This window comes from Camelus ferus, chromosome 23 (assembly GCF_009834535.1).
Source record: "Camelus ferus isolate YT-003-E chromosome 23, BCGSAC_Cfer_1.0, whole genome shotgun sequence".
Taxonomy (NCBI): Eukaryota; Metazoa; Chordata; class Mammalia; order Artiodactyla; family Camelidae; genus Camelus; species Camelus ferus.
The window spans coordinates 14348872-14371206 of record NC_045718.1 but is presented as its reverse complement, the minus strand read 5'-3'; the positions used below and the strand labels follow the sequence as shown (position 1 = coordinate 14371206).

The 22335-nt window shown below is 49.5% G+C and overlaps 1 protein-coding gene across 5 annotated transcripts in view; it reads right to left on the bottom strand.

Annotated features, from left to right (window-relative positions):
• ATP2B4 (ATPase plasma membrane Ca2+ transporting 4) overlaps nucleotides 1–22335 on the bottom strand; it is a 95273-nt gene that overhangs the window by 9405 nt on the left and 63533 nt on the right. For all 5 annotated transcript variants that reach the window (XM_032466668.1, XM_006178185.3, XM_014553736.2 and 2 more), the window contains 12 exons: nucleotides 20344–20558; nucleotides 19762–20004; nucleotides 18990–19231; nucleotides 17825–18053; nucleotides 15279–15458; nucleotides 14481–14568; nucleotides 13736–13842; nucleotides 8748–8939; nucleotides 7425–7638; nucleotides 6607–6818; nucleotides 5543–5650; nucleotides 3410–3586 (listed from right to left, as the gene is read on the bottom strand). In XM_032466668.1, coding sequence (XP_032322559.1) covers nucleotides 3410–3586; nucleotides 5543–5650; nucleotides 6607–6818; nucleotides 7425–7638; nucleotides 8748–8939; nucleotides 13736–13842; nucleotides 14481–14568; nucleotides 15279–15458; nucleotides 17825–18053; nucleotides 18990–19231; nucleotides 19762–20004; nucleotides 20344–20558 — 2207 coding nt within the window. The remainder of the gene's footprint in view (nucleotides 1–3409; nucleotides 3587–5542; nucleotides 5651–6606; nucleotides 6819–7424; nucleotides 7639–8747; nucleotides 8940–13735; nucleotides 13843–14480; nucleotides 14569–15278; nucleotides 15459–17824; nucleotides 18054–18989; nucleotides 19232–19761; nucleotides 20005–20343; nucleotides 20559–22335) is intronic.

The window sequence follows — 22335 nt, the reverse complement described above, 5'->3', positions numbered from 1 at the left end:
TTGCACATCACACTTCATTTAAGGAACAATTTTGCCATGGGGTCTAAATACCCAGCCAGAATCCAGTCTTCTCGTGCCTTTCAGCCTACGATGGATGTTTTAGGTGTACTGGTGTCCAGAAGTATCTAAAATTTAAAGAGACTTCCCCACCTCATGACTCCTGACAGAGTGACAGCTCATTACCTGCTTTGACCTACACTCTTGAAAAAAAAAATTAGGTATGCAATTTAAGATAGAAGGTAAAGGATATATTACTGAATTTTGAGGCTCAGGAACCTCTAAACCAACTAGATTGACTACGTATGTTTGCAGATTTTCCAGGGAAAAAACTCATGTGTTTAAACAGAGGCACTGTAGCAGCCCATGGTGGGAAGGCTTCTGGCCCATGAGCTGCCAGGCTCATCGTCTTCCAGGTTCTTCTCTGAGACACCCTTTCCTTGGGTGGAAGTGGACAGGGCCCCTGAGAGCGGAGCTCAGGAACCCCGTGGCCAGGCTCTTCAGGGAGAACGCCACTACAAGCATTGTGTGCTGGAGACCCTGAAATGTCTGGCAGCGGTGTAGACAGGAACTCAGCAGTTGGGGGGTGGGGGGGAGAACTGTTGGCTGATGGTGGTGTTGGTGGTGGTGGTCAGCAGCTGCGAGTCTAGCCCCACACAAGTTGTCTCTGGTTTTCAGGGTCCTACTCCTCAGAGACAGAAGCAATTAATGCCATTCGTTTTCCTACAATGGTCTTGATCTGGGGCCTCAGTCAAACCTACCATCCTCATTTCTGACTTCTAAGCAGCAGGAAACACATCAAAAGGAATTCCTTTATCCTTCAGGATCTGGTGGAATCATCCTGAAAGTGTCCCCATGCTTGGTACCGAAGGCCATGCAGGACAGGTGCTGACCCCGCCCACCTAACTTCATTTCCCCACGTGAGGAGGTAGGAAAGCAGGTACCTTGTGACAAGTTCTCATTTATAAAGCTTCCTGAGAAGCCATGAAATGTTTAGGGCTAGATTCGGGATTCAGACCAAGTTTGAGCTAAAATACCACCCTTGGGCACGTAAGACAGTTTTCAGTTCCGGGGGATGGAGGAGACTGATCCTGTTGGAGGAGGAGGTTTGCATGTGGGGCGGGTTCAGCCACATGTCAGAAGGCGTGGCGGAGTCGCCTTCCTCAGTGCTTCTTAGGGTTACAAGTTCCCAGCTTCCACAACGAAACTAGACCCCAGATTTACCTTCCCAGGATTCTAGCCCTCAGGTTTCCCAAACTTCTGCTTTCTAGTGCTGAGTTCTCCCCATACTCAGGGAACCCAGGACGGGACAATAGCTTGGTGACACCTCCCACCCCTAAGTGTTCCAATAAGAATGACAAGGATCAACAGCTGGCAGGGAGTTTTGCTAGAGCCCTGCTGAGGCTGAAGAGTTGACGCCAGGAGAGAGCTTTAGGTGTCCAGGATGCACGCTAGCAGCCAGCCTCATCTGCTGGTGCAGTCAGGTGCACACTGCGACGGCTCATCATGGCATCTTTAACAGGTTGCCTTTGCTGCCTAAGTTAAGGCTTTAATGCCATTCTGGTCCAACTGCCTCTCGCTCCAACAGAGAGAGGTGGTACACCTAAAGCTACGTAGGCAGTGAAACCAGAGAGTTATAGAGTCAGGGAATGGGAATTGACAGTTGGAGGAGAAGGAAGATCCATGAATCTCAGGCCCCAGGAGAGGAGACTGGCAAGGAGCCAGGAGACACTGGAACGAGGAAATCCTGGCTAGGAAAAAAATTACACAGTAGAAGAGGAGGCAGATGATCCTGAGGGGGAGAAAAGCAGACAGGTTATTTTGAAAAGAGCAGACCTAAAGGAAGGCCCTAAGGCGCCAAGTATTCTGGGCAGTGAGGCCTTTGCTTGTGATGGACTCAGCAGCCTGGAGGGTGGGCAGGGGCGTGGGGGGAGGTGTGGAGACTCTGGCCAGGCTCTGAGGTCCCATAGGGATGTCCCTCTCTGGTAGGAGGAACTCAAGAGAGGGGAAAGGGGCTCCAGCACCTGCTTTCCCATTTCCGTCTGTTGTCTTGTCTACAGATTCCTCGCTGGTACAGCCATCTCCCTTTCTCCGGGGGGGGGGTGGGGGGGTGGAGCCGGTCCAAGACCCCTGGTGGATGCTTGATGCCGTGGACAGCACTGAACCCTGTGTATCCTATGTTTTTCCCCTAGACTAAGGGGCAGGCAGCTTACACAGTGAGGGTGCGGTAGGCAATGGGAATGACGCATGTTCGGGGCAGGACAGAGTAGGGAGGCGTGAGAGTCCATCAGTTACTCAGAACGGCATGCAACTGAAAACTGGTGAGTTACTGATTTCTGGAATTTTTCATTTAATATCTTCAGCTTGCGGTTGACCGTGGGTAACGGAAACCAAGGAAGGCAGGGCCGCGGGTACGTGGGGGACCGCTGTGTTTAGACTATTCGCTTCAGCTCTCTTCCCTGGGAAGTGGTGGGCTTGACGAGGGAATGTTCAAAACCCTCGGCAAGGCTGACTTGAGAGAGTGGAGTTTACTTCTGGGATCTCTAGAGAGGAACAGACCTGTTCTCTGGAGAACACCCTTGAGAACTTGGGGGGTTTCCACTTTCTTGAGACGGGAAATCTCAGGACTAACACAGTCGAGGTGTGTAGGTAAGTGTCGGCATTATCAACGCCCGCCCAGCCCATTCACCCGGGAGAGGGTGTTGCGGTCGCTGCGTGGAAAGTGGGGCGGGGGGTCCCTGTAGCGCCACATGCAGGGGGCTCAAGGGCAGCAGGAGCAGTTTCTGTGTCATTTCAGAAATTGCAAAAAGGGGAGAGGCTTGAGGAAATTATAGCTTCTTCCTTTCTGGGAAGCAAGACTGAATCCTGTAGAAGATACTCAGGCACTGAAAGACCACTGTCATTTATACACACTTATCCATCAGATTCCCCACCATGGCCTTCAGTTTTGAGTGGGGAAGATACAAGAGAGTGAGTGTCTTTTACAAAGATCCCTCCAGATGACAACTACGTTACCCTAACCGCAGCTTGAGGATGTACATCAAATGTCAGCTGGGGATGCTGGCAGAGAGACACTGTCTAAATTCTTCCCCCTGAAGGGTCGGGAAAGGCCCTGAACATTTTCCGCCCTGAGGTTAGGCTTAGTGCTCGCAAGAGGCCTTATGCAGGAAGCTTGCCCACCCGATGGACGGTGGGAAGTGGGCTTTAGACGAACCCAAAGCTAAAGGACTACGCTAGCAGTTAAGTGTCCTGTGCTCTAGGCGCTATGATTACTCTCCTCTCGAAGGAGCCCATACCTCTACGCCCCTCTGTCTGTCCCAAAGCAAGGGAAGGGGAGAGATGTTGGCCACCAAGAACTGCTGCCCTCCTAACACCTCCCGAAAGAGACAGGGCGAGGACAGGTGAGGAGTACCTGAGTCTGGATGCGGTTCAGGCCCCGGAACCAGAGGATCTGGCCTCGGCGTAGCTCCATCTCCGCATGGTCAATCTCATCCAGCCCCTCAGCATCCTTGGTGATCTCCTCTTTGGTGGTGCCATGCCCAGCTTCCTTCAGGAACTTCAGGGATTGGGTAGGTATCGTGGAGATGATCTGAGGAGAAGGGGAGACACCAGACTCAGGGTGAGAAGAGCTGGCGCTCACTGACGTGCGTCAGGCCCTTGCGTAGGTCTCTCTCTGTCCTATCACCCTCGCCACTGCAGGAGCAGTGAGGAGGGTGCCAGCCGGTTCAGGCAAGCATTTGCCAAGTGCCTACCAGCTGTCAGGCCCTGAGGAAGGTTTTCTGTGGACGTAGAAAAGAGAACTCACAGTCTAGCATTAGACCAGCCATCCGCCTTGTTATAGACTTCATTCTCCTCCTTCTGGCTCAGATCTTCTTTTCATTTTGCCATCTGTCTCTTAAGAGAAGTAGGACCATAGAGCCTGGTACAGAGCAGGAAGGGACAGAGACAAGGACCTGGGCGGAAACAAGTCTGGGGACAGGATGGTCACAGTGCACGTGTACAGCCAGGAGGAAAAGCAGGGTGTTGAAGGGGAGTGACCCTCTTCTTAGTTACCATGTGCGAAGTCATTCCTGTTTTATGAAGCTATAGCGAGGGGATACTAGACGTCTTCTTGGGCCTGGGGTGAGGAAGTGGGTGGGACAGCCCCTGGACGAAGGGACGTACAAGTATTATCAGAAGACGTGGTGCAGTAGGTCGGGCTTGCAATTCAAAGTCAGTCACTCAGTTCTCCCTCACGGACAGGATGAGGAGTAGGCGGGGCGGGTGGGAGGGACGGACTGTATGAGCGGTCTAGTATGGAGCCAAGTGCTTGGAAAGAGAAAGAATGCCAGAATTCTGCTTTTGGATGTTGGAAGGAGCAGTTGTGATGCAGAAGGAAGTTGTTAGCTGGCATCAAGGCCACATGGCCACATGTGAGACTAGACCTAGAGATCAGAGTTCCCAACAGTAGAGAAACAACCAAAGTTCACCCAAGTGTAGACGTGCTTTGGGGACCCAGTGGTAAGCAAACTTCAGCAAACAGAACAGGGTGGAGGGACTTCCGTTAGGAACCGGGATGGGGTTAATGATGGAGGCATCCAGGAGGTATGAAAGACACAACTAATGGGTCTGTGGGGAAAGCCTGCAGTCCTGGGGGGGACCTTTGGGGCCAGTTAGAGCAAAGCCTCCATTGCCCAGCTGGGCCCCAGTGAGTAGAGACGTGGGGTCTGCAAAGCAGAGACACAGCCCAGGCCAGCGCTGAGGATGAGGGAGACTTGCAAATTGTTACTAGGGAAGGAATGAAACTCTCACCAAAGCTGATCATATGATTATAATACTAATAGCTAACACTTACCGAATACTTACAGAGAACTAGACATTGTTTGAAGTCATTTCTGTATCGAAACAACTTTGCTGGTTAACAATGGCTGACAACGACCCTGCTCTCCTAAGCTGAGGACACGGAGGCGGAGCTGTTACGAAACTTGCTCAGCGTGACTCAACGTGGGAAAAGGAGAACTGGGATTCAAACCGAAGTAGTCAGTTCCAAAGTCCGTGCTTTGAACCATATGCCATCCTGCTTCTCCAGAGCTCTTGTGAGTCTGGATTTATCTTAGGTGACAGTCAGGCATCCATCCCAGATAAGGCTACGGTGAGAAACAGACGCAGCAACAGAGCCCTAAACTATGACAGCCCGGCGGCCCACGGCCAGACTGTGGCTTCATTAAAGACATATGCTTTCTACTTCTAAGACCCTTGATTTCTCTTTTTTAAGCAAAATTCCATTGAAAATTTCCATTGCCATCTCAGAGAAGCTAAGGGATTTGCCTGTCCCCAGGCAGGATTAGGGAAGAAATCAGAGCCTCTGAAGTGGTGGGTACTGATCATTCCCACTTTGGGGTCCTACGAGATGGAGAGAACTCGATTGCTGGGTGGTGGAGAGGAGAAGGAAGGAGAACACGAAGCGAGGGGCCGCAAGTCTCCACGGCTGCTTGTTCCATCTCACGGAGAGGAGAGGAGGTCCGCTGGCCGTGTGAGCGCGCAGGGAGCGCGTGCGCGCACTCACCTGGGCCCACAGCAGCTCTCCGATGCCGATGAAGAGACACCAGAACCACTGGGACAGGGTGAGCTTCGTACAGCTGAAGGGCTTCCCCCCGAATTCCACAATGAGAATCTAGAACAGAGGAGGAGGCAGCCCAGCATCAGGGAGGTGAGTGACAGCGAGCCAGCCCTCCAGTCAGGACCACCAACGCCACGCCAGCTCCCTGGCCCAGGATCCCCGTGGTGCAAACCCTGGTCTGCTTGTTGGGGAAGGAGAAAGAGGAGATCCAGGTGGGGAGGAGGCAAGACAGACACACACAGTCCCAACAGAGCACTCTGATGGGGCAACAGACCAGTTACTATGAACATTATTAATGCAAGGGCTGGGGGCTTCTTGTGACTGCAGCCAGTGGGTGACAAAGAGAAGGGACAGTGATGCAGAAGAGGAATTTAGGAGGGGGGTCAATCAGGGGTCACCCCGCCGAGGGGTGAAGCAGGAGCTCTTCTGTCAAACTCTCTTGAATCAGCAGATGCCCTGGTAACAGGGACAAGGAAGGGGCTCAAGCCTTTCACCACCGGGGCAGCCACGTCCTTGATCCCAGTTCCCACAGGAGGAGCGCAGGCCAGGTTTATCTGTCAACCACCCGCGCACCATCCCATCTCTTCTTGTGTAGCATTTTCTATCATGAAGCCCTTTCAAAACAAAGGGGCGGGGGCAGGGAGAGGATCCTCGCAGCACGTGCACATATGTTTCAAGTATGCTGGCAGGAAACATGGAAAGGGTTTAGAAGACCATGACCTTCCTCCTGGTCACTGCATGACATTCCTCTTTTAGAAAGATAATGAAAGGATTCTGTGAGTTTTATTTATTTTACCAACATGCTGCCTTGCACTGGAGCACCTGGCACAGCAGGGTCCAATTCTAGAACAATGTACAGATGGGAAGCCAATCGGGAACATGTTCAAACCACAGCCCAAGTCCCCATTTCCCCCCCTACTCCTTTACCTGGGCACTTAGGGAATCCTGGCTCCCAGCATCCAGCCTGGATCATCCCAGACCCACTAGCTCAAATGCAGCCAGACTCTCACCTGGCTGACAAATGTGCCCAAGACAACAGAGCAGAAGATGAGGTTGTGGAAGATGCCTGAAAAGACATTCCTCTCTCCGTGGATCTTGCGGGAGTTGATTTCATTGAAGAGTTGCATCAGCACGAAGGTGTTGAAGACGATGGTATAGTGCTGGCTGGGAGGTGAATGGAGGGGTGCCAACCTCCCACTATCGATGTCAAAAAACTTCTCACCTAGTTGGGAGAAGGGACGCATTGGAGGATAAGCAGCTCTCAATGAGGGCTCAGGTTGAGTCAGAGCACACCGACCTCACTGGCGGCTTAGGGCTGGGGTCCATGCTAGCAGGTCAGTATCTGAGCTACAACAGTTGCCCAGCAGTTTCAGTGTTAGTCCTGGTCTCACGTATCTGGTGCTCTCTCTCTGCTCCACTGAAACGCTAAATGGTAGGTAAATGACTGCCATCCCACACGAGCAGACGGAGCCCGAGCAGGGCTAACTGCTGCCCATGGCGGCAGAAGTAGGGGCCCTAGAGTCAGGCAGACAAAGATTTGAATCTTAGTACCACTATTTACTCATGATGTGACCTGAGCTTCAGTTTTATGATCTAAAAAAACAAAAAAAAACCAAACAGTTATCACAAAGCCACCCTTGTGAGATCCTTAAGAGGAGAACGTAAAACTGCAGAGTGTACCACGCGGGGGGAACCGAGGATGCGCGCAGCAAGCGAAGCTGCGGTTACTCCCCCGTCTCGTGCTACTTTCTCTCCTCGGGTCACTCTGTCCCCATCGCCATCTAACACTCCGGCTGCCGCCCCCGACCCCTCCCCGCCCTCGGCTCACCAGCAAAGACGAGGAAGAAGATGACAGTGAGCTGATAGACTGCGTGGCCCAAAATGTTCTTCATCATAGTGCGCGAGATCAGAGGCTTGTTCCGGCCGTAGGGGCGACGCTTCAGCAGAGAATCCGTAGGGGGCTCGGTGGCCAGGGCCAACGAGGCGAAAGTGTCCATGATGAGATTAACCCACAGCATCTGCACGGCTTTCAAGGGGGAGTCCTGGTGGGAAGAGCACCAGCCCTCTTAGCTTCCCTTGGAGGTCAGCCCCCTCCTCACTCACCAGACACACCGTTGCCCTTGAAACGGCCCACCTCCTGCCAGCCACCTCTGATTAGCTGAGTGACACTGAGAAACTTATTTACCCTCTTTGCGCCTTGGGTTCTCCCCCTGTAAAGTGGGGATAGTTCCTACTTTGCAAGGTTGTTTCTGAAGAACAGAGACAGTACAGCTCTGTGCCCCTTGTGCTGGCTAACCTGTAGGTGCTAAACGGTAGATTTATCGTCACCATCCCACACGAGCAGAGGGAGCCCGAGCAGGGCTGACTCCTGCCCCCGCACCACTGCGGCAGCGCTGGTCCTTGCTCCTCAGTCAACTTGCTGAGGCAGGAGGGAAGGGGGCAGGGCGCGGCCATTTACAGAACGACCCGGCAATGAGCACCAAGACGGAGGAAGGCTCAACTCCCAGCAGCCCTGAGGCCCAAGAGGGCGGGAGATTTGACTCCCAGTAGGCCTTGAGCTTCGTTATACACTCATTGTAAATATTAACATGGTAAATGGCACGCCCACAGGCGCCATGACAGTTCTGAGGCTGACCATAAAAGGTCAAAAAGTGGGTGATGGCCCAGTTCTTGGAAATTCCCAGCCCCTGCCCCAAAGTAGTTGGAATAATCCTCCCACTTGTTAGCATGTGAAGCTACCAAGCCCATGAAAACTAACCCCCCCCACACCTTGTGGCCGCTCCCCCTTCTGAGTGAGAGGACCCCTCTCTGACTATGGAGTGTGGATCTATTTTTACTTTAGACTGAGCACCCAACCCCCACACCTCGTGGCCTTTCTCTTGCCTCCTGAAACAGCCTGCACTCTGTCTATGGCGTGCGCATCTCTCTGAATAAATCTTTACTTAACTGTGGCTCGCTCTTGTGTTCCTTCCTGCACGAAGCCAAGGACCACACTTGGCAGGGCACGTCCCAGGGATTCAACTGAGGCCTGGGACACGGCCATCTTCTCGCCCTACGTTTCTTCCCCTGTATCAATACTGTACCCCACATCCCACGGTCCTTAGCCCCCACCTCAACCCTCCTGTCTTAGCTCAGCCCGCACTCCCTTCACCTGAGTGATACAGGCCCCAGTGAAGGCCACGATCACGGCCACCACGTTGACAGTCAGCTGGAACTGCAGGAACTTGGAGATGCTGTCATAGACGTTCCGCCCCCACATCACGGCCTTCACGATGCTGGTGAAGTTGTCGTCTGTTAGGATGATGTCTGATGCCTCCTTTGCCACATCCGTGCCTGCGATGCCCTGAGGTAAGAAGGGGAAAGGAAAACAGTGAGGAACTGGACAAAGCAGAGTTTAGCTACGTTCTGAACCCGGACTCCATCGTGTGACCTCCAAGAACTCGGCATAAACACTAGGGGGCACAATGACCGCACAAATTCTACAGCCTAAACCACCATCCATTGCCTTGTCTTCTCTCCCAAAGAAAATGCAGGGAAAATGTGTCACTGTCACTGTATGGAAGGGAGGGATGGGTCCTGATGCCACCACCTGCTCCTGAACTCAGACTGGAATTACACATATCTTTGCTGCTCCTTTCTCCCTTCCCTCCTCCTACTCCCCCACCTTAGAAAATAAAAGGCAGGGAACAAGTCCTAACTGTTCAACCACCAAATTTAAAACCTTCTTTGGCCACTGCCAGTATCTAATTTAAATCCCTATCTCCCCCACACCTTGAAGTCACCATACATTTTTTTCTCTAAGCAGAGTAGTCTGGAAGCACAGTTCAGATGTCCCAAACTTCTTCACAATCCTGTCACTGGGGAACCACGAAAAGTTTCTGAATAGACATATCAGTGGTTGAAAGCAGTGCTTTAAAAACAATCAACTTTCTCGTCTGGTAGTCAAAGCCCTCAACAAGCGACCTCTGGTTCGTTTCCAGCCTGCACTCACATGATCTTTCTGCGCACAGCCTGCCGGCTTACTCACAATGCCCTGGCTCTCTCATTCACATCTAGAGCCCGGACTTCTGCTCACTACTGCCCGAACCCAGAGCATCCTCTTTCCCCATCTATTTAAAGCCCCACCTATCTTTAAGGCCCCATTCAACAAATGAGTATCTGTTGATAGTCTATACAATTCAGAAAGTTCTCTAACAGTGGGGAGGGTATAGCTCAGCAGTAGAGTGCATGCTGAACACGCATAAGGTCCTGGGTTCGATCCCCAGTACCTCCATCAAAGATAAATAAATAAAACCTAATTACCTCCCCACCACCAAAATTTTTTGAATTAAAAAAAAAAAACCTAATTATCTCCCCCCAAAATAAAAAAATAAAATATTCAATAAACAAATAAAAGTATTTAAAAAAAAGAGTTCTCTAATACATCCACACAATGCTGTACCATGCACTGTAAAAAGAAAGGAGGGGAAAAAGAAAGAAAGGAAGAAGGAAAGGAAGGGAAGAAAAAAGAGTATCTTTATAGAGATACTACTATGGAATAATATCCAAGTTAGGCTGTTAAGTAAAAATAAGCAAGATGGAAAAAAGAGTGTATAATGTGTATATAGATAAATATAGGAAAGTAGCACTTATCCAGGAGAGTAAGGGTATGAATACATTATACATTTGATTATATTTTAAAGAAACAAACAGAAGGCTAAACCAAAAATCAGAGAAGTTACCTGTGGGGTTAAGAAGGAGGCAACAGGGTGGAAGTTATAGGACTAGAAGCTGGACTTCTATGAATAGACCTTGTTTTGTACATTTGACTTTAGAATTATGTAACTACTTCACACAAGTATAAAACAAATGTAAGATTAAGTAAGCAATCTCCAAAATGGGAAAAAAACACAAAACATGATATAAATGAACTGGTATAACCAGTTGGTGGCACAACCACACAAAGGGAAACGTTCCAAGTGACTTTTAAAAAACACAGTAACTTGATGGTGCCTCCCCAGTGGGATACACCTACAGAGAAAAAGGGCTGCAAGAGAAATCTTCAACTGTTTCAAATAGAGTAGTTGTATTATTATTGCTATTTTGAGACTATTACATGTATTTTAGGATGATGCAAATAATTATGTTAATGCCATTAGGAATCAAAATTTTCAGCTTAAGAGATAAATATAAAATCAGGGAAGATAAGGGGGGGGATATAGCTCAAGTGGTAGAGCACATGCTTAGCATGCACAAGGTCCTGGGTTCAATCCCCAGCACCTCCTCAATAAATAAATAAACCTAGTTACCGTCTCCTGCCCACCCCCCAAATCAGGGCAGATAAATAAAATTAGAAAGTTAGAATTCTGTAATTCCAAATTTCAACTGGAAATGCCAATATGAATTCACAGTATTTTATCTCTATCTTAAAACAAAGAAACACAAAGCAAAAAGAGACATAAAAGATATGACTTTCTAGCTTTGTTGACAGAAAAGTTCTAGAAACAGTAATTTAGTCAGAAGTAAGGAACATCTTGACATTCAGACTGTGTTCTCTAAATATCATTTCTCACTAAAATGAAGCAGAACTCCTTTGAGACATGGATGATTCTAGATCCAGGACAAGAAATATGCGCGATGAATCTGGAACGTCCTATCGTGCAAGAAACCAGGAAGGCTGTTATAGACAACTGAGGTGGTACTAAGAGGACTCCGCAGTGCCAAAGGGGCTAGTGATGGGTCAACATGCACATCAAAACAATAGTAAGGGCAGTGGATTGAAACAGCGAGCATACATAAATCCATGAGCTCATAATAATACATGAAAAAAAATTAGACTATTAACTTTTAGTAGTTTAGTGAATTTTAAAAAATCAACAATTCATTCGTTACCTTTGGAGGATCCTAAAAAATCAACTCATTATTTTGAAAACTGGTAAATAAAGGAAAAGAATCAAGCACTTAACCTGTGTTTCATGTCGGAACTGAACCTCGGAGTAACCAAACAGCCGATGAGGGCAAATTTCTTTTTACAGAAATAGAGAAACCCAGAACACTGTCATTTTGCAGCCCCTAGTGAAAGATGGGATCTAGAATCTGATTGCTTACAGACGTGTAAGTTTACAGGAAATACAAAGGGTAAAAGAACACGATCAAGGACACTACAGGGATGCAATCAACAAAACCCAGGCCATGGGACATTCTCTGCAGACAAACAACCCGGCTCCTTCAAAATGAAACAGCTAGGGAAAAAACGACGGAAGAGGATTGTGCAGAAAAGAGCTAACATACCAGGCCTGAGACTGCTATCCTGAGAAAGGCCTGTGTGCAAGGCTGGCCCTCAGCTGGCATCTAGGAACGTGGCTCTCGGAATGCTCCCAGTCAACAATTAATTGAAAATTAGTTAGTGATTCACTGTGCCTAGACTATGCCCTTGGTTTCCATCGAAAACTTGCTTTCCTTCTGGGAGTCTGGAATCTTAGGACGTGCTAGGCAGACGGTGCCTGTATGACCAACCCCAATAAAAACCCTGGGCACCAAGTCTCTGATGGGGTCCTCTGGACAGAAACATCACACACGCGCTGCTGCATTTTCATTGCTGGGGAAGAGTGTGCTCTTAGTGACCCTTGCAGACGGAGCATCGGGGAGCCCGTGTGAGGATTCCAGGCTCTGCCTGTGACTGTGTCCTGACTGTATTCTTCCTTTACCAATGTGAGGCATCTTGGCCACGAGCACAACCATATGCTGAATCTCCTAAGTCCTTCTAGTGAGCCCACAAATGGAAAGGGTGGTCTTGGGGGCCCCAACACGGCGATCCTATAGGATCAGTGGTTCTTGAACATTAGGACGTGTCAGAATCACCCAGAAGCCTTGTTAAAACACAGATGGTTGGGCCACATCTCCAAGCTTTCTGATTCAGCAGATCTGGGGTAAGGCCTGAGAACCTGCATTTCTGTAGGTTTCCAGGTATGGCTAGGAGGCACACACTTCAAGAACTACTGTTACAGAATAATAGATTTAAGGGATACATCAACCAACTGCACTGTATGGGTCTTATTTGGATTCTGCCTTGGACAAATAAACTATAAAAACAGCATTTATGAAGCAACTGGGGGAATGTGAACACTGACTAGATACCTGATGACAGTATCCTATTACTAACTATTGTGGATTAATAATAACGTATTATTATAGGACTAATAATGGGATAAATAATAACAGGATACTAACAGACAGTGAAGAATCAATTGTATTACGAGATAGTAGTGCTGTGATTCTTTTAGACACATGTTACTGATACATACTTACCTTCCGGACACACATACAGGAGGAAACGACATAATGCCTTGGATTTGCTTCACAATAATTCAGCTAGAGATGGGGAAGCGGGTATGTGTTGGGGTGTCAGTGAAACAAGACTGGCCAAGCGTTGATGTCTGACGCTGGGTGACAGGTGCACAGGGATTCAACAAACTATTCTCTCTACTTCTGTATATTCTTGCAATTTCCTGGAATAAAAAAATTTTCTATTGCTGTTAAAGAGAGAGCCCTAAAGACAGATTACATCCTGAATGTCCTGCCACTGCTTAAAAATCACCAAGAGGTCAGTGTATATGGAAAGCTTACAATCATAAGCTACTTGAGGGTGAGGATGTACTTTGTAACCGGGAGCTTCTAAACGTCAGAATCAACAAGGGTGCCTGCTAAGAAAACCCAAACATTTCTGGGATCCAGCCCAGAGGCTGCTGCATCAAGATCTCCAACTTGGAATATGTGATTTTAAGTGAACTTTCCAAGTTGACTCTGATGCTTCCGGCCTCTCGAGTCATAAACAGTGCTGACCACGAAGCACACGTTTTCCACACGGAACATGGATTTTCCATCGTGTGCCTGGGCAGACAACATCACCATGTTCGTGGGTAGTTTCAGCTGGTCTTGCTTTCTCGGGCAATGATATGCCATGATTTCCCTGCCTTCGTACCTGATGGGTCCCTCATTCTACGCATCACTGGCCAGGTCGGTAGGAGAGACGGAGTTAGAGGCAAGAGCACACAGTGCGATGTTTCGGTTCAGGAGGCAGCGAGTCCCCAGGGGCCTGTCCTGGCTTCCTGATGGTGGAGGCAGGCTGCAGTCGGACAGATGCTACGCTGAGCTGCTTACCATGGCAAAGCCAACATCTGCTTTCTTCAGAGCTGGCCCATCATTCGTGCCATCACCAGTGACAGCCACCACCTGTCGCTGCTCCCCAACAGTGCTGTCAATGATGCCTGGGGAAAACAGACACACCACAGTGAGTCCACACACGCCGTCCAAGGCCTGCCCCCCACGGAAGGCGCTTTTCCAGTCTTCTTCTTTGGTCCCTGCCACCACCTCCCTTTCTACTCTTTTTTTCCCTTTGCTGGAGGTCCTACACTGTCACCCGACAGCAATGAATTATTTCACGGGCAGCACTCTAAGCTAAGAAAATCTAGCCTCGTCAGGTATCCTGTCTGGTGCCCTCAGGCAGCTGCTATGTGGAGCAAAAAGCACTGGCTGATTCGAAGGCAGAGACCAGGGGTTGCATGGTACCACGTCCCCTTCCCAGCTGGACAATGTGGGCAAGTTACTGGTCTTTTCAGCCTCAAATTTCCTTACTTGCAAAAATTGGAAGAGCTGAACCCGCGCTGCCCAATTCATGGTGCTACCGGCCACAAGACACGACCGCGTTTAAAAGCAACTGTGTTACGTGCCTTACAACCAGGGGCCGAGATGTTTGCTAAGCTGAATGCTCCCGCCACGAGCTGGGAAGCTCTCCTAGGACCTCCCCGTGCAGGACAGGACAGCTGCTTTGGCTGAGGGTTCTTACCTGCGCTCGCCCTGGCCTGCCTCCCTCTACCCCCAGCGCCTGCTCAGGAGCCAACCTCACCTTTCACCAGGGTATGCTTGTCAGTGGGGGAAGATCGCGCCAGGACTCGGAGTCTCGGCCAGATTTTGTCCAGCTCTTCTTGCTCTACCTGCCAGCACGAGACCACACCTGGGTCAGTCAAGCCCAGAACGGCCATCCAGGAAAACGTTACTTCTCCACACATGCTGAGTTCCTGCGAGACCTGGCGTCCCATGGCCCGTGTAGGACTGTTATTCCGGACTCCAGTGGAGAGGAGGCAGCCAACTCAGTCTCCAAAGGCAGATTCATTGATGTGTGACCATTCAGGCCCTGCTTGTCTGCTTTCTCCTCCCAGTTCCCGACCTGGCAGCCAATCCCTATGTCTTAGACCCTTGACAGGAGGTGGGCCAGGGTCAGCTGTTGGCTCAGGCAGCTAAACCTCCTGAGGACTGAGGTTTGATTTCTATGTAAATCAGGCAGTGCTGGTCTGCTCCACACCCAGACCACGTCCTCTTCCTAACCTGTGCCACTGTCCGTCACAGGGCAGTGACACTGGAGGGCTGAGGTGGAGGGAAATCAGTGCAAAATCATCCCGTGATGGAACAAAATGGAAAGACATGAAAAGTTAGTGTCTCAAAAGGTAGCTTGTGAATGCAGATCATGGGAAGAAAGAAAACTCCAGTTTCTACCGTCTGAGCAGCTTTGGGAAAAGGGACGTTTCACTACGAAGAGATTTTAGTTTAAAAGCCACCCACTTTCTCCCACGGGTCTCAGAGGCCTCACACGAGAACCCGCCCCTCTCTCATCCCGAGGACCCAACCCCCCGCAACCCACACCCACCTCGCCCTTCTCGTTGCGGATGAGTCGATTGAATTCTTTGCCTTCTAAGCACAGTAAGTCGTCCCCAGGTGTCAGAATGCCACATTTGGTGGCGATGGCCCGGGCCGTGTTGATATTGTCACCCGTCACCATTCTGACAGTGATGCCTGCCCGTTTGCATTTGGCAATTGCTTCTGGTACCTGAGAGGAGAGGAGGAGGTGGGGGTGGTGAGGCCTGGTAAGATGCTCAGGCTCGGATGTCCCCTCACTGTGGACGGGAGAGAGGCACCCTGGGGAGCAGAACCACGGGGCACAGCCCAAGTCCGGTCCTTTTTATATTGCTTGGTGTCCTCGCTTCTGTCCTACCTACAATACTCACATTTGAATTTGGCTTCTTGTACCATGACTTGAAGGGGAAATTTGCTTCAAGAGTCAGGTGTGAAAAAAGCTTACTCTCCCAATTACAGTCCACATTTCTTAGCAGGGCATGTCTGGTCTTTGAGATTTTGCCACCGCTTTCCTTTTTAGCAGAAGTTTGTACCACCTTCCACCTCCCTGGCCCATCCTCCAACCGTATCAATTCTTTTTAAGTTTCCCAAATGCGTGACACCTCTCATGCCTCTGGGCCGTGACGACTGACAGCCTATTGGTCAGAACTTCTTAGAAGCAGAAACTTTTCAATGCCCTAGAGTTGAAATAGCGTTCAGCTATTCTGAGGGCGGGTGCTTCGTGCAAATACGCTGATTGAAAGAAGGTGTCTAGAATATTTAAAAATTAACTTAAAATGGATTAAAGACCTAAATGTAAGACCGGATACTGTAAGACTCCTAGAACAAAACATAGGCAGAACACTCTCTGACATAAATCCCAGCAATCATTTTTTGGATCTGTCTCCTAAAGGAAAGGAAATAAAAGCAAAAGTAAACAAATGGGGTGTAATTAAACTTAAAAGCTTTTGCACGGGAAAGGAAACTACTGACAAAAGAAAAGACAACCTACTGAATGGGAGAAAATATTTGCAAATGATGTGACTGATAAGGGACTAATATCCAACATATAAACCGCGCATACAACTCAAACCAAAAAACCTAACAATGTTACCTACCCCCCAAAATAAAAAGCCAAAATAAACAAACAAAAAAACAAAAACCCCAACAACAACAACAAAATTCTGACTGAAAAATGGGCAGAAGAACCGGTCAGACATTTTTCTAAAGAGGAAAGGCCGATGGCCAACAGGCACATGAAAAGATGCTCAACATCATGCATCAGCAGAGAAATGCAAATCAGAACCACGATGAGAGATCACCTCACACCTGTCAGAATGGCCATCACCAAAAAGAACACAAATAACAAATGTTGGCAAGAATGTGGAGAAAAGGGAACCCTCGGATGGTCAATGCTGGGAATGTAAATTGGTGCAGCCACTGTGGGAAACAATACGGAGGTTTCTCAAAAAACTTAAAATAGAACTACCATATGAGGCAGCAATTCCATGCCTGGGTATATATCCAAAAACAAAGAAACAAACCAAAAAAACCCACTGATTAAAAAAGATACATGCACCCCAATGCTCACAGCAGCATTATTTACAATTGCCAAGATGTGGAAGCAGCCTAAGTGTCCACCAACAGATGACTGGATAAAGAAGATGTGGTATATTTATGCAACGAAATACTATGCAGTCATAAAAATGAACAAAGGTTTGCCATATGCAGCAACATGGATGGGCTTGGAGGGCATTGTGCTAAGTGAAATAAACAGACAGAGAAAGATGCATACTGTCCAATATCACTTCTATGTGGAATCTAAAAAATACAACCAATAAAGAAGCAGACTCACAGATACAGAGAACAAACTAGTGTTTACCAGTGAGGGGAAGGGAGGGGGGAGGGGCAATATGAGGGCAGGGGAGTGAGAGGTACAAACTCTCAGGTATAAAATAAGCTACAAGGATGTATTGTACAGTGTGGGGAATAAAGCCAGTATTTTATAGTAACTATAAATGGAGTATAACCTTTAAAAATTGTGAATCACTGTACTGTATACCTGTAACTTTATAATATTGTATAGCAACTATATTTCAACTAAAAAAAAGAAAAAAGGTGGCTAGAGACAAAGGTGGTGTCCCAGTTAGTTCTGCCTCCTGCCCGTTCTTTTTTTTTTTTTTTTTAATTTGAAACAGTCAGTTTGCAATGCTGTGTCAAGTTCCCGTGTGAGCGCAATAGCCTGGCCGACCTGCCTGTTCCTGATCGCCAAACAATGAGCCCAGCGAAGCCTATGCTTCTCACCCCCAGACAGCATTCACCATAGGAATGCCACTCTCTATGAGGCCAGTGCTCCACAGCAGCTCTGTGAAGCCGGAAGCACGGGGACATCCATCCCTGTAAATGAGAAGCAGTTAGGAAACTTAGGGAAGTCAAGTCACAAACAGAAACTAGTACCCCAGTTCCCGTGACTTCGAGGTGGCTTCTATCATTAGGTCCCAGTGGGCCTGCACGTGGGCCAAGGGCCACTGGGAGACTTCCATTCCCGTCTCCTAGCCCTTTTCCCAGCCAAAGCCTCACCTCCGGGCGCACGGGGTCCTCAATGCCCACCACTGCGATACAGGTCAGCTCAGTGAGGATTTCGGCCTCGTTGTCCCACAGGGGCTCTACACTGAAATCCCGGTAAGCTATGCAGATCGTCCGGAGTCCCTCGGAGGCCATGGGCTCAATGACAGTGCGTATCATCTCATCTCGGTCCTTACTCTTGAACGGCACTGCTTCCCCTTTCTTGTCCAGGATGCGGTTACACCTGGGGAGGCACACAGTCAGAAAGCAGCGTCCCCCTCCCCACCCACTGCGCCCCCACAGTCATTTACAGACGTTCTGGGAATTCTGCATCACTTCCAAAGAAACTGTTTCGTGGTCATAAATCTCCATCCATCACCCAAAGCTGAGTCCCTTTTTCCAAGGTGGGGCGGCCGGTAGGTGGATAAGGCAGGCAGACCGTGTGATTCTCCCATGTCATCTGTCCCTCCTCACACGTGCACGCAACACCAACAAGGTGCTTTGTGGATCACCTCCTCTTTTCAACTTCCCAAAGGTAGAGAGACTTTCCCAATCCCCAGTGTCCAGAGGGCTCAGTGCGTAGGGTGTGCTCAACAAGAATGCGTTGACTGAAAGAAGGTGGCTAACACCGAGCTGGGGCACTGGTTTTCAGCTGCTGGCCCTGTATCCACGTAGGTCAACTTTTAATGACCTGTGGAGAGTCTAACCACTTTAAGTTACTGCAACTGCCTGTGATGAGAACTGAGAATGAAAAGGGAACACAGAACTAACATTTCTAGTACCTGCTGTGTGCAAGGCATCTTACGTGCACTGGATCATTTAATCAGCCCGACCCTGTGAGATGGGCGGGTCCTCTCTTTCCAGAGGAGGAAAGGGAAGCTTGGGTGGCCTCGGTCTGAATCCTGGCTGTGCCTCTATTAGCTGTATCACCTCGAGCAAGTTACTCGGCTTCCCTGCACGTCTGTTTTCTCATCTCTAAAACAGGGGTAATGACCGCATCTACCTCGCTGAGCTGTGGAAAGTACCAGGAACCACCCGAGGTACTTAAGGACAATGCCTGTCGTCAGTCACGGTGCCGCCACCTCGAAGAAGGGCTCGCTCGTCGTGCACGTGGGTGCAGCGGAGAGCACGGAACCCAGACCTTCCTGCGGGCAAGAGAAGTGCAGGGAGGGGCACTCACTTGCGCAAGATGATCTCAGATGCGCCCTTGCTGTACATGCGGAAGCCGCCGCCGGGCTTCTGGATGACGGTGCTCATGGACTTGCGCACCGAGTTGAAGGTGTACACCTTGTACAGCTTCTCCTCGGGCACCTCACTGCGCACCGCGTGGTAGTCCTGCTTCAGGTCCGTGACAAAGCCCAGCAGCGCACACTCCGTCTTGTTGCCCACCTGCCGCGGCAGGCCCCCCTCCTTCTCCGGAGGCTGGAAGGGAAAAACGTGGGACTACTGAAGATGCCCCAGACAGAAGGGAACTTAGGAAGGAGAGAACTTCCCCACAAAGCTTTCACCTCTGTCCAGAGTCCGTGGGGTAGGTGGACAGTGGTCAGTGGTGACTGTGGTCCCTGAGCCACCTGGGGCTTCGGGTTTTTCGTCGCCCCGGGGGCGGTGCTGGTGTCTCACCCTGTATGGGGGTTTTATTCTAACACTCTCTCTTAGTTTCCGGAAACTGAGTAGTTTACTCCCGATAAGCCCAATTCTGCTACCAGCATGAGGTCTCTTCCGAGATACTGCCTTTACATGGTGACTGCAGGGCATTTCACAGCCGTGGAGTCCCACCCGCCTCACGCCACCTCATCTACTCCCGTGGATTATTCCCTAGTCTCACCCCAAACGTGTTCACTGAGAAGCGGGAAATGGGATGTGGGATGGCAATTCAGGTCGAATAAACAAGAGAAAAGCAGTGGTTCCCTCCAACCACCCATTTTAAGTGTCCTGGCAAAGGAAGAGCTCACCAGAATCTTGGAGGTATAGGCACTGTTGATAGAAATGCCATTGACAATGAGGTCCAGCACCTTGGGCACGAGGACATCGGGGCTTGGGACCTGATGGTAACGGGTATCTCCGATATAAGCCTGCACCACAGTCATGCGGTTCATGGTCAGCGTGCCTGTCTTGTCAGAGCAAATGGCCGTGGCATTGCCCATGGTCTCACAAGCATCCAAGTGCCGCACCAGGTTATTGTCTTTCATCATTTTCTACAGGGAAGAAGGGAAAAGTCTTGAGAGGGGACCAAATGAGCGCTCCCAAATACAGGTCAAAGGCCGTTTCCTAGTTAACAGCTCTCCACATTTCATCCTCTTGTCCTGCACAAAAATGCACGATGCCATTTTTGTGAATCCTCCTAAGATTCTCCTGGGTTACTTAAACATTGATGCAACTGATCAAGATGGTCCTTCCATAGTGTCAGTGGCTTCTGCTCTTGGGAGACACCACCAAGACTTTGTGAAGACAGAGTGGCCCATCCTTTTACCAGAGGTTACATGGCACCCTCCCCCTCCGGTCTCTGTCCTACAGGAAGAGAGTTCCAGTCTCACCTTCACAGAGTAAGCCAGTGAAATGGTGACGGCCAGCGGCAGCCCCTCCGGCACAGCCACCACCAGCACAGTGATGCCAATGATGAAGAACTTGACGAAATACTGGACGTAGATGGCGGTACACTCAGCTAGCCACGGTCTGCGATGTATCACAAAGTTGTCGATCACAAAGTACAGAATCAGGATGATCACTGTGATTGCAGACATGATCAGACCTGCCCGGGGACAAGGCACATGAGTCCAGGCTCAAGCGTATGCCTAGGGCCCTAGCCAGAGATGGCCTGGCATACATTGAAGCTTTTGCTATGAAGTTTTAAAACGACCATCTCCAGGAAGTCACACCAAAAGCGCCGATCCATCCTCTGGTGCTTGCACATTACAGAGCAGGGGAAAAGACATGACTCTGCACTCTGAAGACTAGGTTCTAGTCTCAGTACTGCACCAACTCGACTCGTGGCTTTGGACTGGGCTTTGAACCCCGCCCCCAACCCAGTCTATTCCCTCATTCATAAATAAAGGGGTTGGTCTAGTTTTCTAAAACATCATTCTATGATTCTATCTCAGGCCTACCTTCTTCCCACAAATCATGATGTAGTGACTGTCTTTGCCTATTCCTAGTAGTCTGTCAATTTGGACTTCTCCCCTAGTAGCCTGGAGAGCATCAGGCAATTCACGACCTGTTTCCAGCGATGCCCCTGTGGTGTCAGCACATCACCTACACCACTAACTCTTAGACCGGCGCTTCCCAACCTCCCTCCTGGTACGGTACAGACAGAAGACAACAATAGCAAATATCAGTATAGCGGTTCCTATGAGTCAGGCAAGGACTTCAAATCCTCATAACAACCCTGTGAGATAAGTTACTATTGTCAACCTCTTTTACAAGGAAACTAGGGCACGGAGAGGGTTAGATATGGTACACTGGAGGGGGACCAGCCATCCTGGTTTGCCTGAGACTGAGCAATTTCCTGGGACACAAGACTTTCAGTGCTAACACCAAGAAAGTACCCAAGCGAACTGGGAGAGCTGGTCACCCTACACATCCTAAAATGGAAGAATCCGCTCACGGTCAGAAACAACTGGCCCAGGGGCGCCGACGGCCTTGGTTGCTGCCTGGCTGCTCGGAGTGCTGAGGGGATGGGTGTTTGGGCACCTGTCCCTGCCTGTGGCACAATACCTGGGAAGGGCTCTGATTCAAACCATACGTTGAGTTCTGCCTGCTTTTCCCAAGGGTCCAATGATTCAGAGGAATGAGGGCAAGGCTAGAGGTGATTATAGCAATGAAAGCACATTCTTTTTAAAAAATTTTATCTTTTTCTTATTTGTTGTTGGGGGTTACACAATTAGGTTTATTTATTTCCTTTTTAATGGAGGCCTGGGGATTGCACCCAGGACCTCGTGCGTGCTGGGCACATGCTCTACTACTGAGCTATGCCCTCCCTGCCTCCGAAAGTATATTCTTTTGTACTTTGCATCCTCAGGGTCAGGGCTAAAAGATGAGGCAAGCAAGGCATCTAGGATGCAACATTTAAGGAGGCATTCACTCTCAGGGTGGTGCAGGCCATCCCACTTGCCGCCCCAGAGTCCTGGTCTCGCTTGGTGTGTGAAATGAACCAACAGAGGGGACCAGAGGCCAGCCCTCGGGTGGCCTTGACTCCCTAAAGAACAAAGCAGGCATCAGGAGCACAACAGGAGGGGTTAGGCAGGGGCTGTTTAATGTTTAGACCTGTGTGCCTAGGCTCAGTGACTGGCCTCCACACTTGTAATTCCTCTCACCCGTGCATCGTCTACATGCAAAAGATGTGGTGGAGGTCAGAATGAGCTGGGGGCTGGAACTGAATGAATGGGTGAGAATCACACTGTCCAGTAACTCCCTATGACGCTTAAAATGTTCTCTGTTCGCGCTGTCCAATATGGCAGCCACAAGCCACATGTATTTATCGACCAATTCAAGTAGGCTCATGTGACTGAGGCGCTAAACGTTTAATTGGA